This window comes from Chiroxiphia lanceolata, chromosome 28 (assembly GCF_009829145.1).
Source record: "Chiroxiphia lanceolata isolate bChiLan1 chromosome 28, bChiLan1.pri, whole genome shotgun sequence".
NCBI classification, from domain to species: domain Eukaryota; kingdom Metazoa; phylum Chordata; class Aves; order Passeriformes; family Pipridae; genus Chiroxiphia; species Chiroxiphia lanceolata.
Window position 1 is genome coordinate 1,018,444 of NC_045664.1, and position 15,058 is coordinate 1,033,501.

At 45.4% G+C, this 15,058-nt stretch overlaps 1 protein-coding gene across 1 annotated transcript in view; it reads left to right on the forward strand.

Annotated features, from left to right (window-relative positions):
• SLC23A2 (solute carrier family 23 member 2) overlaps positions 1-14,825 on the forward strand; it is a 33,442-nt gene extending 18,617 nt beyond the window's left edge. Inside the window, exons 8-15 of the mRNA XM_032712547.1 lie at positions 246-366; positions 1,032-1,188; positions 3,887-4,034; positions 4,605-4,710; positions 7,608-7,737; positions 7,858-7,995; positions 9,137-9,232; positions 9,738-14,825. Of these exons, the coding sequence (XP_032568438.1) occupies positions 246-366; positions 1,032-1,188; positions 3,887-4,034; positions 4,605-4,710; positions 7,608-7,737; positions 7,858-7,995; positions 9,137-9,232; positions 9,738-9,970 (1,129 nt within the window). The 3' untranslated portion in view covers positions 9,971-14,825. The remainder of the gene's footprint in view (positions 1-245; positions 367-1,031; positions 1,189-3,886; positions 4,035-4,604; positions 4,711-7,607; positions 7,738-7,857; positions 7,996-9,136; positions 9,233-9,737) is intronic.
• Positions 14,826-15,058: the final 233 nt, after the last annotated feature.

A 15,058-nucleotide genomic window follows, 5' to 3' on the forward strand; every position in this document is an offset into this window, starting at 1 on the left:
CTGTTTGGTGCTGGCTGTTTTTGCAGCACTTTAGAATCCAAATTTTGTTGTTTTGGCCTTTGTGGAATAATAATTTATTTAAAATTATGTTCTCTTAAAATGCCTTGTCTCGTGCTAAATTGAAAATGTACATTTATGTCTCGTGTCTGAAGAACCTGAACAGGTTAATGCTGGGAGGGATTTATAATATATTGGTGCTAATGACATGTCTTTTTTGTCCCACCCTCCTCCTCCTTTTTTCTCAGGACTATTTTCCTAGTGTTGTTGTTCTCTCAGTATGCCAGAAATGTCAAATTCCCCTTACCCATTTACAAATCCAAGAAAGGATGGACAGCATACAGGCTGCAGCTTTTCAAGATGTTCCCTGTAAGTCCTTGAACTTGTTCTTCACTTGGCAAAGAAAACCCTGATTTGTGTTTCGGGGGGTTTTTTTATCTCAGTTTTGATTTTTCTTAATAATACAATAGATCACAAAGGGGAGGTAAAAGCTTAAATGGATTCATTGGAAACTAAGTGGCTCTTTGGCCAGAGGAAGTATTCTCATTGCCAGATCCCATTCTGATGTCTGATGAGGGGTTGTTGGAGTGATGAAGATCATGGAGGGGAGGGAAGAGGGAGAGAAGAAGGGATGTTTGTGGATGCAGGGAAAGCCTAAACTGAGCCCTCCAAAAAGGGATGGTGAGATCGTTATCGTCTCATTTTACCAAAGCAGTTCTCAGTTCCCCCCTGAAAGGCTTCTTTTCATTCCTCTGGTAAAACTGAGACTAATTCCCGAGTTTGTTTAAGTGCCCACTTGGAGACTTTCCCATTTGTTAAGGAGAGGAGAGACTTGCTCCAGTTCCAGAGCTTTTGTAACAGCACCTTCCTCGGGGGCCGGGGGAAGCACCCAAAGGATCTGTTACAGCATTTGCTGCTTGTTCAGCCCTCAAACCCCTCGGACCCAGGGCTGACAATGTTCCACGCAGGAGCTGTTGGTTGCTTATTTGCTGCCGAGATTTGATTTTAACAGTTTGACTTCTCCTCTCTCCCAGATAATTTTGGCAATTCTGGTGTCGTGGCTGCTGTGCTTCATCTTCACGGTGACTAAAGTGTTTCCCTCGGAGAGGTCCGAGTACGGCTTCTACGCGCGCACGGACGCTCGCCAGGAGGTGCTGCGGGTGGCCCCCTGGTTCAAGGTCCCTTATCCCTGTAAGTTGGGCTGCTCTGAGGGGCAGATTTCCCAATAATACCCCCGTTTTTCCAATAATACCCCTGTGAGTGTCAGTTCTCCTGTTTCAGAAGTGTTGCTGTTTCAGTGATAAATTCCGAGGAACTTCGACAGCAGCTGTGGATGGGCTGTGCCTGCAATTGTCTAAGGCCAGGGTGGAGCAACCTGGGCTAGTTGAAGGTGTCCCTGCCCAGGGCAGGGGGTGGCACTGGATGATCTCCAAGGTCCCTTCCCACCCAAACCATCCCATGTTCTCGCCCATCTCTGGCAGCTCCAGCTCATCCCACCAGCAGCACTGGGGCTCTCAGACCCTCCTCAGCCCCAGCCCAGAGGCAGCTGAAAGACTTGGGATTAACCTGTCACTGTAATGGATTTAAATGACAGGGAGTGGGGGGTGAGATGGGATTTTGGGAAGGCCCTGGCACAGGTTGCCCAGAGAAGACCTGAGAGCCCCTTCCAGGGTCCAAATGGGCTCCGGGAGAGCTGGAGAGGGACTTGGGACAAGGAGTGGAGGGACAGGACAAGGGAGAACGGCTTCCCACTGCCACAGTGCAGGGATAGATGGAAGGAATTCTTCCCTGTGAGGGTTGTGATGGGCTGGGATGGAATTCCCAGAGAAACTGTGACTGCACCATTCCTGGAAGTGTCCAAGGCCAGTTTGGAGCAACCTGGGCTAGTGGAAGGTGTCCCTGCCCATGGAAGGGGACAGAACTGGTTGATCTCCCAAGATCCCTTCCAATCCAAACCATTCCATGATTCCAGCATGCACTGATCTAACAACAGCCATGGGGGGGCTGATGGTTTTTTCTCGTTTTCCCCTTTCATTGATACCTAAAGATCTCACCCAAGAAAGGCCTTGTTTCTGACACTGGAGTTTGTAGGAGGCACTTGCAGGGTTTATCTGGGCAACTCTTGATAACATTTTGTGACTTTCCATCAAACGTGGATTCCCAGTCCTTGCTGCTCAGTCCTTGGCAGTGCTGTTGGTGTTGTGCAATGACAAGGTCATGTTATTTCAGCTCCCGTAGAGCCACTGGAGTCACTGAGTTGTTGTCTAAAGAATCACTATTGTGTGGAGGTTTTCCCAGCTTACTGCACTTCCTTGCCCCAAAGACACCCATCCCTGAATTGGCACAAATGTTAATGACAAAAATGTCCTGACTTGCCAGAGTGGGGTTGGAATTGGGCCGATGGGCAAGTCAGAGAATGCCAGTCCCTGCTTATCAACGGGCAATGAAAGTATTTACAAGGGAACACCAAACACTTCATACAACAGTTGGATACTTGTATTCTTTTATTGGCCATCTCTGAGTTTAAAGGTGTTAAAGGCTGGGTTTATGGCATGAGATAGTGTTACACAACTGGTTCACCTTGTGCTGCTCAGAAATTAAGGGATAATAAGAGAATAAAATAATATAAATTGTTAGGAGTATCACTCCACTGTCATGAGGCAGCTTCATTGTGGTTTCCCATATGCTTTAGTTCTGATTAGTTCTTAAAAGAAACCACTTCTAAAGCAGAAGATGAAGCATAGAAGCTTTTGGGAAAGAAGAGGAGGAAAACTTCACCATGATTAGACCTTTCCTATTTGTGAACTCCATTCACGGTTGTGTGATTTCAAGCTCCTTTTGTTGCAAGAGGCTCATCTATTTCCAAGAGATAAAAGCATAGAGGCAATTGCTGTGGAAAACCTGCCAAGCTTTTCTGCAGGCTTAAATTAATCTTATTTTCTCTACTACAAAAGTTTGGAGCGGGGAGGTGTTTGTGCAGTGATCAGAGCTGGTTGTGGCCCATCCTGTTTGATAACCGAAACTCATAACCAAAGGCTGAGTTCTTTGAGCAGTAATAATTAAGTGGCATCTGCCTCACTGACCAGAATTGTTTTCCCACAAGCTGTAGCTCAAATTCCTGCCTTCTGAACAGGAGGAATTCTTTTTGGTGGGGTTTTGTGGTTCTTTGGGACTTTTCCAAGCAGGATCAAAGCAGTTGGTTTGGCGGATTTTCCTTTGCCTCTTTCATCTACGTGGACTTGCCAGATTGTGTTTGAGTGAAGGGAGCTTGTTGTTTCCATTAAAGATGCATAAATAGTGTGGCCACGGGCCCAGGGCAGGGACTGTCCCCAGAATCCTGGGACAGTTCTGGGTCCCTCAGAAGTAGAAGGACATTGAGGGGCTGGAGCATGTCCAGGGAAGGGAACGGAGCTGAGGAAGGGGCTGGAGCACCAGGAGGGGCTGAGGGAGCTGGGGGGGCTCAACCTGGAGAAAAGGAGGCTCAGGGGGGACCTTCTGGCTCTGCAACTCCCTGACAGGAGGGGGGAGTGGGAGGGGGGGTCGGGCTCTGCTCCCAGGGAACAAGGGACAGGAGGAGAGGGAACGGCCTCCAGCTGTGCCAGGGGAGGGTCAGGCTGGATATTGGGGAAATTTCTTCCTGGAAAGGGCTGTCCAGCCCTGAGCAGGGGTGGAGTCCCCCTGCCCAGGAAGGATTTAACATCCCTGTGGATGTGGCACTTGGGGACATGGGTCAGTGGTGGCCTTGGCAGTGCTGGGGGAGTGGTGGAACTTGGTGATCTCAGAGATCCTTTCCAAGCCAGACAATTCCATGATTCTGTGAAATGGCTGTATTTTTTGGTACCTGAGTTGTTTTTGGGCAGGGTTGATCTCAGTGTTGTTCTCCCCACAGTTCAGTGGGGGCTGCCCACCATCTCTGCTGCCGGGGTGATCGGGATGCTCAGCGCCGTCGTCGCCAGCATCATCGAGTCCATCGGGGACTACTACGCCTGTGCCCGGCTGTCCTGTGCTCCTCCTCCACCCATCCATGCAATAAACAGGTCTGGCCAAACCAGAAATGTTTGCAGTGTCTTCAGCTGCTTGGGTTTTTGGTTTTTTTTTCCCCTTGGGATAAGACAGGAATGTGCTCCGAGATGAAACGTTACAGTTTGGTCAAGCACAAGGGCCAAGAAGCTGAAATACAAGATGCAATTGTCATGTGAAATTATTTTGTTGCAAATGGAGCATTGGAATCCCAGTCCTGTTCTTGCTGGAGTCTGTGGAAGTTGATAGCATGGTTTCCATAGGGACAGAATTCTAAATCAGGTCTGGAATTTGGGGTGTTTTGTCAAATTCACCTGAAATGCAGCTGGAGAAATAAAGAGCAGCTCTTAAAGTTTGACTTGAATTATGTTGTAATTTCCTCAGTTTAAGAATGTGGGTATCTAAGACTCAGAAAACAGAACTCAAATGGGTGTTCCAGGTTTGTTGGAGCTGGAAACATGAATTACAATAATTCCATAGTGGAACAGATGCCCTGACAGCCCCCCTGTAACCCTGAGCCATAAAATACCCTCTGGAGGAGTCTGTGCTCAACAAACTGACTCTTGGTTTCTGTTTGTGGTTTACAGGGGGATTTTTATCGAGGGTCTCTCCTGTGTTCTGGATGGGGTATTTGGGACAGGGAATGGATCCACCTCTTCCAGCCCTAACATTGGTGTCTTGGGCATCACAAAGGTATGTGCTTTACCTCGAGCTCTCAGGGACTTACTGCATCTCCTCAGGTGTACTCCTTACGTTCACGTTTCACAGCATGATCCTCTTCCAGGAAACCATTCTGCTCGTGCAGACAAACTTTACACATCATTCTGAATTCACCTGCCTGTCTGTACCAGCTGTTCTCTGGTGGAAATGCATTATTCTGCATCAGGGCCTCAAAGATCTTTTTATTCAGAGTAAAAGGCAGTTAGAACCTGCAGAAAGCAGATGCTGCCAAATAAACTGTCCCTTGGAAAACCAAGGCAGCATTCCAGGCCTCTGGGGTGGTTTGAGTGAGGCATAAACACTGTAAACTATGTAGAAATTGGTACTTTTTGGGTGTCTTGGCTCTGAAGGCATCAGTAGGGAAGTGACTGTTTTTAATGCCTCACTTGAACACAGTAAAGTGCAATTTGTGGTCCTTGGGCTTTATCTACATCTGTACCAGGACAGACATCAGTACACTGACACAGACGCTGCAGTCAAGGTAATTTGAGAGTTAAATGTACCCTAAATGTTTGTTTTTAAGGCACTGATTAAGGGGTTACGTATTTTTTGGGGTGTTAATCAACAAAATATATTGAGGAATCCCTTTGTTCACATGTGGGACTGGATGGATGAGTGCCTTGAACTGGGAGGCCTTGGGATGCAGAGAGATTTGCTTGATATTGTTAATTTAACCTTGTTAAGAAATACCAGCAACATTGGTAGCAGTAATTTATGTTGTAAATTGGTACATCTTGTTGTGGATTTTGCATGGAAGCCATAAATCCTTCATGCACATGAGGTGGAAAATGTGTGTTCTGTGCTTCCAATAACTCATCCCTCTGACCTAATACAATATAAATGATATATTTATCTTCACCCATTTATCATCTACCACCATTTGTTTCCTGCACAAAGGATTATTCTACTGGGTTTAGGATGAAATATAACACTAACAGCACCATCTGCTGTCTGTACCAGTTGCCATTCAGCTGCTGATGGAAATTTCCCAGAAGAAATTTTAGTCAGAAAAATCCTTAAAGAAAGGTTTATTCTGTTCTGCTTCCTTTCTGGTGTTATTCATGGGGGCTGATATGAATTAACAACACTTTTCTATTAACAACCCACAGAAATGAGTGGGCATTTTGCTTTGGGACAGTAAAGAATGAATGTCTGATGGCAGCTGAAGCAGGGTTGACCACAGTTAGTCTGTTCAGAGCATGTGGTGGAGGAGTGAATGTGCCTTACCCAGAGTGGCACAGCTGGATGGCTCTGCTCCAGTGCTTCCTCTAGCTTTCCTGCCTGCACACTCATTCCTAAATTCCTAACAGTATTTCAACTTCATTTCTGCCTAAATAGATTTTTGGCATGTGGATACTCTGTTGTTTATTTGGGAGGGGAAAATCCTTAGTGCTGCATCATCCTGGTGATCCCATTCTATCATTTCAAAAGGCATTTACCCTCCTTGAAATTGATATAGAATGACACTTAGAACTTAAATTTCAGGCTCCAACAGGATGTAAACACTGCACAATCTCTGAGCTGGTCTGTGAGTTTTATTTGATGAGGGGAGCATCAATTAACTCTGATCAGTTGGGGCTGAAGTCTGGGCAGCTCATGCCATAATGGTGGTGGGGAACTGGAGGTACCAGGTCCCACCTCGTGCACTCCCAAATAATCACCCTAAATGTGTGTGCTGGCAGTAAATATGCAGGCAGAGCTAAGTGCTGCCCAGGGTGTTTTCAGGAGCTTTCCAGAGGAGCTTAATTTGTTTGCCTTGCAGTGATTGAGCATTTGCATAAATAAGTGTCACCAGCATGTGGGTCTCTAAAGAATTTGCCTCTTTCATGCAGGAAGATAATTTTAGAGCAAGATATTGATGATACTCTATTTTAGAGCAAGATATTGGTGCCCCTAAGGAAATTAATGTCTTCATAAGGTAGAGAAAGGTGCAAGTTAAACTCTGTTGTAATTTAGTGAACTCCCCAGTTTGCTGGTGTAGCTCCTGTTTGCAGGTGAACAATCCCACCTGAGAGCTCAGCAGTGAGGAAGGGGGGGAGAGAAGGACCATTTTTCAGGCCTGCTCTGTCTTGTGTTTCTCATTTCACTCATTTAGCTCAGCCACACCTGGTCAACAAATTAATATCTCCTTCACTTTGAACCTGAACACTCTGTACCAGGAGACCTGCAAAGGGCTTTGCCAGAAACCACCTTACAGTGTAAAAAGGGGTTTTTTTGTCCCTGGGGCACCTCTTCTGGCACTGGAACAGTGTTAAAATATCAACTCTTCAGGTTCTTCATCTACCACTGCAACACAGACAAGCACTGCCTGAAGTTTGGATGCTTAAAATAAAACTGGGAAGGAAGTACAGGCCCTTGGTTTCAGTGTCAGCACAGCCCTGATTTGCATGTGGAGTGAACTCAGTCCTGGTCTCAGAGGGGTTTTGCAAAACCTTGGTAATGTCAGCTTAGACATCCCACTCCTCTTTCACCTCATCCACATCTTGCTGTGTCAAAGGGCAGCAACACATGGAATTTATTTGTTCCATTTTCCATCTCTCCCAGGTGTGGCCTCTCTCTTCTTGCTTTCTCTGTTGTAGCTGGGCCTGCACCACATTTCCTGGTGGTTGTGCTGTAGCATTTACACGTGGTTTTAAAGCTGACTTGGTGTTAACAAAACCCAAATTAAAGCAAGTTCTGTTAGGCTGGAGCACAGCCCTGTCCCAGCTGGGCCACTTGGAAAGGCCCTGCAGCCTCTGAGCACCATCAGAAACACACAGGAAGCTTGAGAAGAAATTTAATTGAGAAGGAGAATAACAACATAAATTTCCAGGTGTGAAGTTGGACCAAGTGCAGACTTTTTCCAGTGTCTTTTCTTTTTTTCCCTGCAGGTTGGGAGTCGCAGGGTGATCCAGTATGGAGCTGCCTTCATGCTGCTCCTTGGGATGGTTGGGAAGTTCAGTGCCCTCTTTGCATCCCTGCCCGACCCCGTGCTGGGGGCTCTCTTCTGCACCCTCTTTGGTAATATGGACTTTACTCCTCTTTTTCACTCTAATTCTGTGTTCATATGTATTTTTCTATCTGTTTTTGAAGGAAAAGCCTATCTAAAAGCTGATCTTTGGTTTGTTTTTTTTTCTGTAGGGATGATTACAGCTGTGGGTCTGTCAAACCTCCAGTTCATTGATTTAAACTCCTCTCGGAATCTGTTTGTCCTTGGATTTTCCATTTTCTTTGGGCTTGTCCTCCCAAGTTATCTCAAACAGAACCCCCTGGTCACAGGTACGTGTTCCTGCTCACCCACACAAAACCTGCTTTTCCCTTCTACTCACATGGGAAGTCCAAACAGGTACAAAGGAATGGAAAGGTCAGTAAGAGAAAAACCAAAGTATTTGGAGACAATAAAAGCTGTAGATACAGATAAGCTTTATATGTGTGTGTGTGTGTGTGTATATATATATATTCTCTGAGGAGAATTAATTAGGATGTTGAGACCTGAATTAAATGTTTCAGTGGGATACAGCTGAAGTTTTCCCGCTTTTTCTTGGTACTCCATAGAGCAATGAAAGGGGGCAAACACCAGGAAAAAAAGACAAAAAGGGTGAATCTGAGATGTAAATGATGTTAAAAGACTAAGGGGAAGCACCAAGGTAAAAATTGGAAGGGAGGAGGGGGTTGAATTTTTTTGTCACTACAGACACATGTTCTGAATGGGAATTTTAATTTTAATGAACTCCAGGCTGTTAAATTGTAGCTTTGGGGAATCCATGGGGAAGGTTTTCTGGTTTAGTATTCCCTTCTCAGCAGTGATCATGGCATCCTGTGTCATCAGAGATGGGCTCTCTAAAGGAATATTTCACTGGTTTGGGGTGTTTTTAAAGGAAATATTAACTGACAGTATTTAGCTGTCACTTCAGACCCAGATTTAAGGGCATATCTGTCCTACTTTAAGTGGTTCACAAAGCAGATCATTCAGGCAGAGGTGGGTGATCACACACTAATAGAATGTTCTGCCATGAACTGGTGTTTTGAAATCTTACCCTTTTAAAAAGTAAAGATTTATAAAAAGAGGTACTTCAATCCCACACCATTTTACATTTTGGACATTTCTCTTTTCCATTTTATAGTTTTCTAATAATAAAAAAAATATGTATATAAAAAATCAATAGTTTAAATTAGCTGTGTCTGCAGTAGACTCTCAAATGGTGTTTTGTGACATTATTATGAGCAGCTGAAAGTTCATGGAGTTACATTTTGGGGCAGAATGTCCCATGGGGGGCTGTGTTAGGTGAAGGTTCTTCTGCATTAATTCCCACATGTTTTCCAGAGTCCTGTTTGAACAAATCCCTCACTGAACTTGGCAGGATGTGTATATGCCTGATAAAAATGACAAAAGGTCTGTATTTGTGCCTGTTTTTTGCAGGAATAGCAGGAATTGATCAGGTGCTGAACGTCCTGCTCACCACAGCCATGTTCGTCGGGGGCTGCGTCGCCTTTATCTTGGACAACACCATTCCAGGTCAGCACTGGGCTTGTCCTTATCCTGAGCAGCAGCTGCCTTTCTGCAGGAACAGCATTCCAGGGAGGCAGGGGAGCAGGGAGACATCCCTGCTTTTGCTGTTCCCTCCTCACACCTGCAGGCCTGGCCTGGCTTTCCCTGAGAACCCCCCGGAATCCTTTCCGGGCTGAGCCCTCTGTCCTATAAACATCCCAAAGAGCTGATCAAAACCAACCCACAGCAGTCTTCAGAAGGCAGAGAAAATTGTTTTAAGATCCAAACCTACTCCATTCAAGAGGAAAAATTTGCCCCGACTTCCACTTAAGAAATTAAACATCGTATTTTTTTCCCTCTTCCTGCCTTTCTGAGGAGTCTGGAAGATCTTTTCAGAGCTTTGCTGAACGTGGTGGCTGAGCCTTGAGCTTTTCTTCCTTCTTTTAACCTCTGCTTTATTACTTGTGTGTACACATAAAGATATCCAGGAATATATATCTTTTTTTTTTTTCCCTTTTGTTTTGCCTTCTAGGAAGCCCTGAAGAAAGGGGAATACGGAAATGGAAGAAAGGGATCGGGAAAGGAAGCAAATCTCTGGATGGCATGGAAACATATGATTTGCCTTTTGGCATGAACTTCATTAAAAAATACAGGTGTTTCAGCTTCCTGCCCATCAGCCCCACCTTCATGGGATACACGTGGAAAGGCTTCAGGAAAAGCAGTAACTGCAGGAGTTCAGACGAAGACTCAGAAGCTACAGTATAGCCTTAGTTGAAATTATATTATCTAGTTGTAGTAAAAGATGTATTTGCAGTTTCTTGCTGATTAAGAAGCATTAAAATATATGTTTTGTATATCTGCATTTAAATTCTGGAACCAGAGCTGAGACAGATTTAAAAAAAAAAAGAAGAAAAAAAAAAAAAAGAAGAAGAAGAAAAAGAAAAAAAAAGGCTTTTCCTGTTGTGGGTGGTGGGAGCCAGATCTGGTGTCTCTGGGGCAAATTCCAGGGGTTTGGGGGAGTTGTAGTACCTAAGTCTGTTTATTTTAAATGGGTTTAGGTCCTGGAAGTGTGTAGGTGCTGTTGAAAAACTTTAATTAACTTAAATTTTGATTTTATTGGAGCCCTCAGTCCTGGCACTTGGCATAGTCATTGCTGGCAATGTTGGTTATGCCAGGAAATCTGAATCCATGGGAAGGGGGGGGGGGGGAAGAAAAGAAAAAAGGAAAAATAGTTACTTCTAGTCATGTCAAATCCCATAGATCTTGTTTTTTACTCCCTGATTTGCACATTCCATATTTGCAGTACCCTGAAAACTGGATTCAGTTGATAAAGGCAAATCATGAAAGTATTATTTTGAATTATCCACAATTCCAGTGGCACATCCAGTGCTAAGACAGGAAATTTCTGTACTAACTTTGCCCATGAAAACCAGGACTGATTTGTGCTGGCTCAGTGCTGCAGGAGCCACTTCTTTCACACCATTTCTCGTTTTCTGAACGTTTGCTTTTTCCACCTGGGATTCCCCCAGCTAATCCCAGTGTCCAGGATTTCTACCCAGGGACACGTGGCTGGAATGTTACAGGGATGGGAAACTTGAACTTCCAGACAGGACTTGGTGGTTTTTCAGCCCAGTGCCTGCATCCAGCAAGATGTTTCCCAGACAGCAAGGGCAATGAGTTGAGCAGTTAAGCAGTTAACCCCTGTCTCTGTGCAGGGAATGCCAGTGGTGGGAACTTGGATCTGGGCAGGAGGTTTTTATGGGATATCAACAGCTGATGCTGCACGAGCGGCTGACGTCGCTTTGCCTCTTCCTTCTCTCCTTGTGGGGCTTGTCCAGAGGCTCATTCCTGCTGGGAAGGGGGTTTGGAATGGCAGAGACACTACATCTGGCGGCCCCACCCACGGATGGTTTCACGGGTATCGGGTCCAATCAGGGCACCACTCAGAGATTTTTTTTTCCTGGAATAGTCTCAGCTCTGATGTTTTGTGGGTGTTCACGCTCATCATGCATTCATAATTAACAGTTTTATTCCTGTTTAATGTTCTTACTATTGCAAGTTAGTTTTAGACTTCAGTGTGGCCCCAAAAAGCATTTTCAGCTGTGGAATCATCAGGGAAATGTCGTGTAATGTAATTTCAAGGCCAGTAATGCTCTACGGTGCTTGCGTTTTGTATTCCTGGAAAACCATAACAGTGGATCCTGTAATTCCCTGAGATATTTATCAAACTTTGACTACTGGACAGGAGCGCAGGAACTCTGTTTTCTCTGCTTCCAGGTGAATTTGTTCTGGGTTTTTGAAGCATGGAGGGGTTGGGGTGGGAGGGCAAGGCAGGAGTGTAACGGATCAGTACTGAGTAGTGTAGAGTCGGAATGATTCCGTGGATATTCTCAGCATGCCATGGCTGTTTCCAGAACCTATTTTATCCTGCTTTTTCCATATCCAAGCATGCCTTTGTTCCTGCTTCGGGGAACTTTCAGTAGTTTGCAGTCTCGGTGTCAGTTGGGCTGTCTCGAAAGCTGGTCAGAAGAGTTGTTGTGTAGTAGACGAGGTTTGTTTGCCTGTGAAACAAAGTCATTTTTCCTCATTTTTTAAACTTTCCCTCTCCAGGTAGTCAGGTGTTCCATTCCCACGTCCACCTGCACACAGTTGGAGTGCAGACACCTCTGATCAGTGGCACGAAGCTTCCAGATTTCCCAACTTTTTAAGTTCAACCAAAGATGTGTGTGAGACGTGGGGGAGTTAAAAATACATATAACAAAGGAAAACAAAAGCCACCTCTGGTGGTTGTACAACCCAAGGGGTTGTGGTGATGTAAAATGCCAAAGTTGATTATCTTGTAAAAGTTGAGAAATGGAGAAAAAAACCTTTTTATTTCCAGTGGTGCCACTTCAGAGCAGCTGAGCTGCCCCGTCCAGCGGCACAGGAGGGACACCCCTGTTCCCAGACTTTCCAACTCCTCCCCCAAGCAGTTTGGAGAACTTCAGAGAGAGGAGGTGATGAGAGGTTTGTCTCCTCTCACCCTGGCTGAGGTCAAGCCATGTGTGTTCTGTGTTGCCTCACCTGGGATTTGCCAAGACACTTCAGATTCCAGGGCACTGAATCCAGGGGGAGTTTTCCTCCTCCCTGGAGCAGAACACTCCTCCTTTCCTGCAGCACTGGAACGACTCCCTGAACAGGTGCAGTCCAGTTCTGTGTTTAACTGTTGGGTTTTGTTCTCTTGGTGACTTTGGGCCCTCCTGTGCCCGTTCCCCCCTGGCTGAGGGCAGGGCAGGGAACACCGAGGAGCAGTTGAGGTTCTGGTCATTTTTGTAACCCTGTCTGTCAGTTGAGGACTCTCCACCTTATCCCGTGGGTGAATGGTTAAAGGTGTGCCTCAGGTTGGGAAAGGAGACCTGCTGGAGCCCCTGGGATGTGCAGGGAAGGGTCGGGATGGAGCCAGAGGCAGCACCTGGAGTGGCCTGGGCTGAGGTGAGCGAGGACAGAGCTGTCACAGGTACCTTGGGAAGAGAAGCTCCCTTTTCCCTTCCCGAGGCACCTGGACCCCACCAGTGCTGCCAGTGCAAGGAGACCCGTTGCTTTTCCTTGTGAGGGAAATAACTGAGTTTCCCCTGGGTTTGTGCAGCTGCAGCAGGTGATTTTGGGCCTTAAACCCTCCCATGGCCACTTTTCCTGGTCACTTTTCCACCCCAGTGGCTGCTGTGAGATTCCAGGGGAGCTGGGTGCCCATCCTGAGCTGCTGAAAGGTGTGTTGGAGGATTAAGCTGCAGTTTGGAAAGCATTTAAACACGTCATGTCGTGTTTGCTGGTGACATCCAGATGTAACCTGACTGTAAATGCAATACCGTATTTTCCTCTCTGTTTTTTTCCCTACCTTTCAAACAGCCAAACTCCAACCACCCAGGGAAGGCAACACCTGAGAGGTGAGTTAAGAGGTGATGAGATGTTTCAACCATAAGAGGGAAGGGCAAATATTCATGGTAGAAATATCATTTTGTCATATCAAAAGTGGCATCAATGTATACAAACAAAGTAACTTGGGATTTTTGTAATTGATATTCTCTTGTATTTTTTTTAGGTTAAATTAAGGATTCTTGCTGACATGTTGAAACACGTTTTCTAAAGCAAATACTTGCAAATTATACCTATAGAAATTTAGGTTTCGTAGCTGCCGGCTGTGGCTGACTCACGTTGTCATATTAGAGGGACTTCACCTTGTACCTCGCTCAGAAAGTTCAACCTTTTAAACCCCAAATTTGCTTTTATGCCTTTTAATACTGACTTGAAATATGACAACTTGGTTTGTACATGAATATATTGCAGTATTTTATTTCCATATATTAAAAAATAACATTTCCACTCAGGATAACGGCGGCGCTTTCCTGGGAGGGAGTGGTATGAGTGTCATGACAATGTCATGTGATGGTAGAATTTCTTCATTGACGAATCTATAGTGGTTGTGTATACTTTATTTACCCATGTTTGTGTTCCTACCCAAAACTGAAGGGTTTTCTTGTTCCTTTCCCCACTGAGCCCTCGGGGCTCCCGGTGCACAATTGGCGCTTGCACAGAAAACCCTCCCCGAGGAGCATCAGTGCGACCCCTCATTGATACATTTATCCTTCCAAAGTGTGCAAATCACATCATTCTGGGTATAAACAGCACTCCAGGCACACGTGGCCCCAAACCCCTGGTGTCTGATGGTTTGGGTGAGCCTTGGATGCCTCCACCCACCCCAACTATGCTCGATATAATCAATCTCTTGGTGTGTAAAACGCGTGTGTGAGACCAGCACGACCTTCACGTTTCTTTTCCGTGGCCTTTTGCAACCAAAAGCGACTTCACTTTCCTTTTTCCTTGATTTTTTTGGAGCAAGGGGTGCTGTGGCTCACTCTTTTTTGCAGAGAGGTCCCACCTGGGGCAGGTTTCTCTGTGTTTTTGGAGGCTCACGGCCCCCTCAGGGCTGTGGAGCTGTGGGGTTGGGGAGGCCACGAGTCCCCAGGGTCTCCCTGGGCTGCTCCAAGTGTTGGGATCCGTGTTGGGAGCCATCCCGAGTATCCCTGGCTGGTTCCCATTTGCCTGTGGCTGTTGCCATCCTTACCTATGGATATCAGAGGGAAATCTCGACTTGCCTTGTGTACTCTGGCTTTTCCTCCACCTTTCCAGGTCAATCATCTTTACTGCCAGTCCAAATTCTTGTATTTGTCTGTTCATAACAACCTTTGGCGTAACAAACTATTGACTGTTCTTAGGCAGTGGGGATAAATTTTCTTTTTCCATAACTTTTTGTGACTGACTTTGGCTGTAAAACTTTTTTTGTTAAACAGCAAGAGTTTATTTGGGGGAGGGTGTTGATTTTTTTTTGTTGTTGTTGTTCCAAGATGTGTAATTCTTTTATGGAGTTTTGGTTTGGGTTTTTTGTTTTTTGGTTTGGGTTTGTTTGTTTTTTTTTTTTATCTCATGGTTTGTTTGGTTTTTTTTTCTAACATTGCTTCATTAAACAACTAAATATTTAAAAATGTAATATTTGGACCAGATGTTGTGAATAATAGTAGATAAAGCTATTTTATTCTGTATTTTTAAAGCTGTTCAGTATAAATAAACGCGGGCATAGATGCAACGTGGTGGTGTTACAGTTCCTTTTAACATCCCTTTTGATGGAGAATCATGGAATTGGAGAATCCTGGAATGGTTTGCGTTGGGTGGGACCTTGAAGCCCATCCAGTGCCACCCCCTGCCATGGGCAGGGACACCTTCCACTAGATCAGGTTGCTCCAGCCTGCCCTTGAACACTTCCAGGGATGGGGCATTCTCTGGGAATTCCATCCCAGCCCCCCCCCCCATCCTTACAGG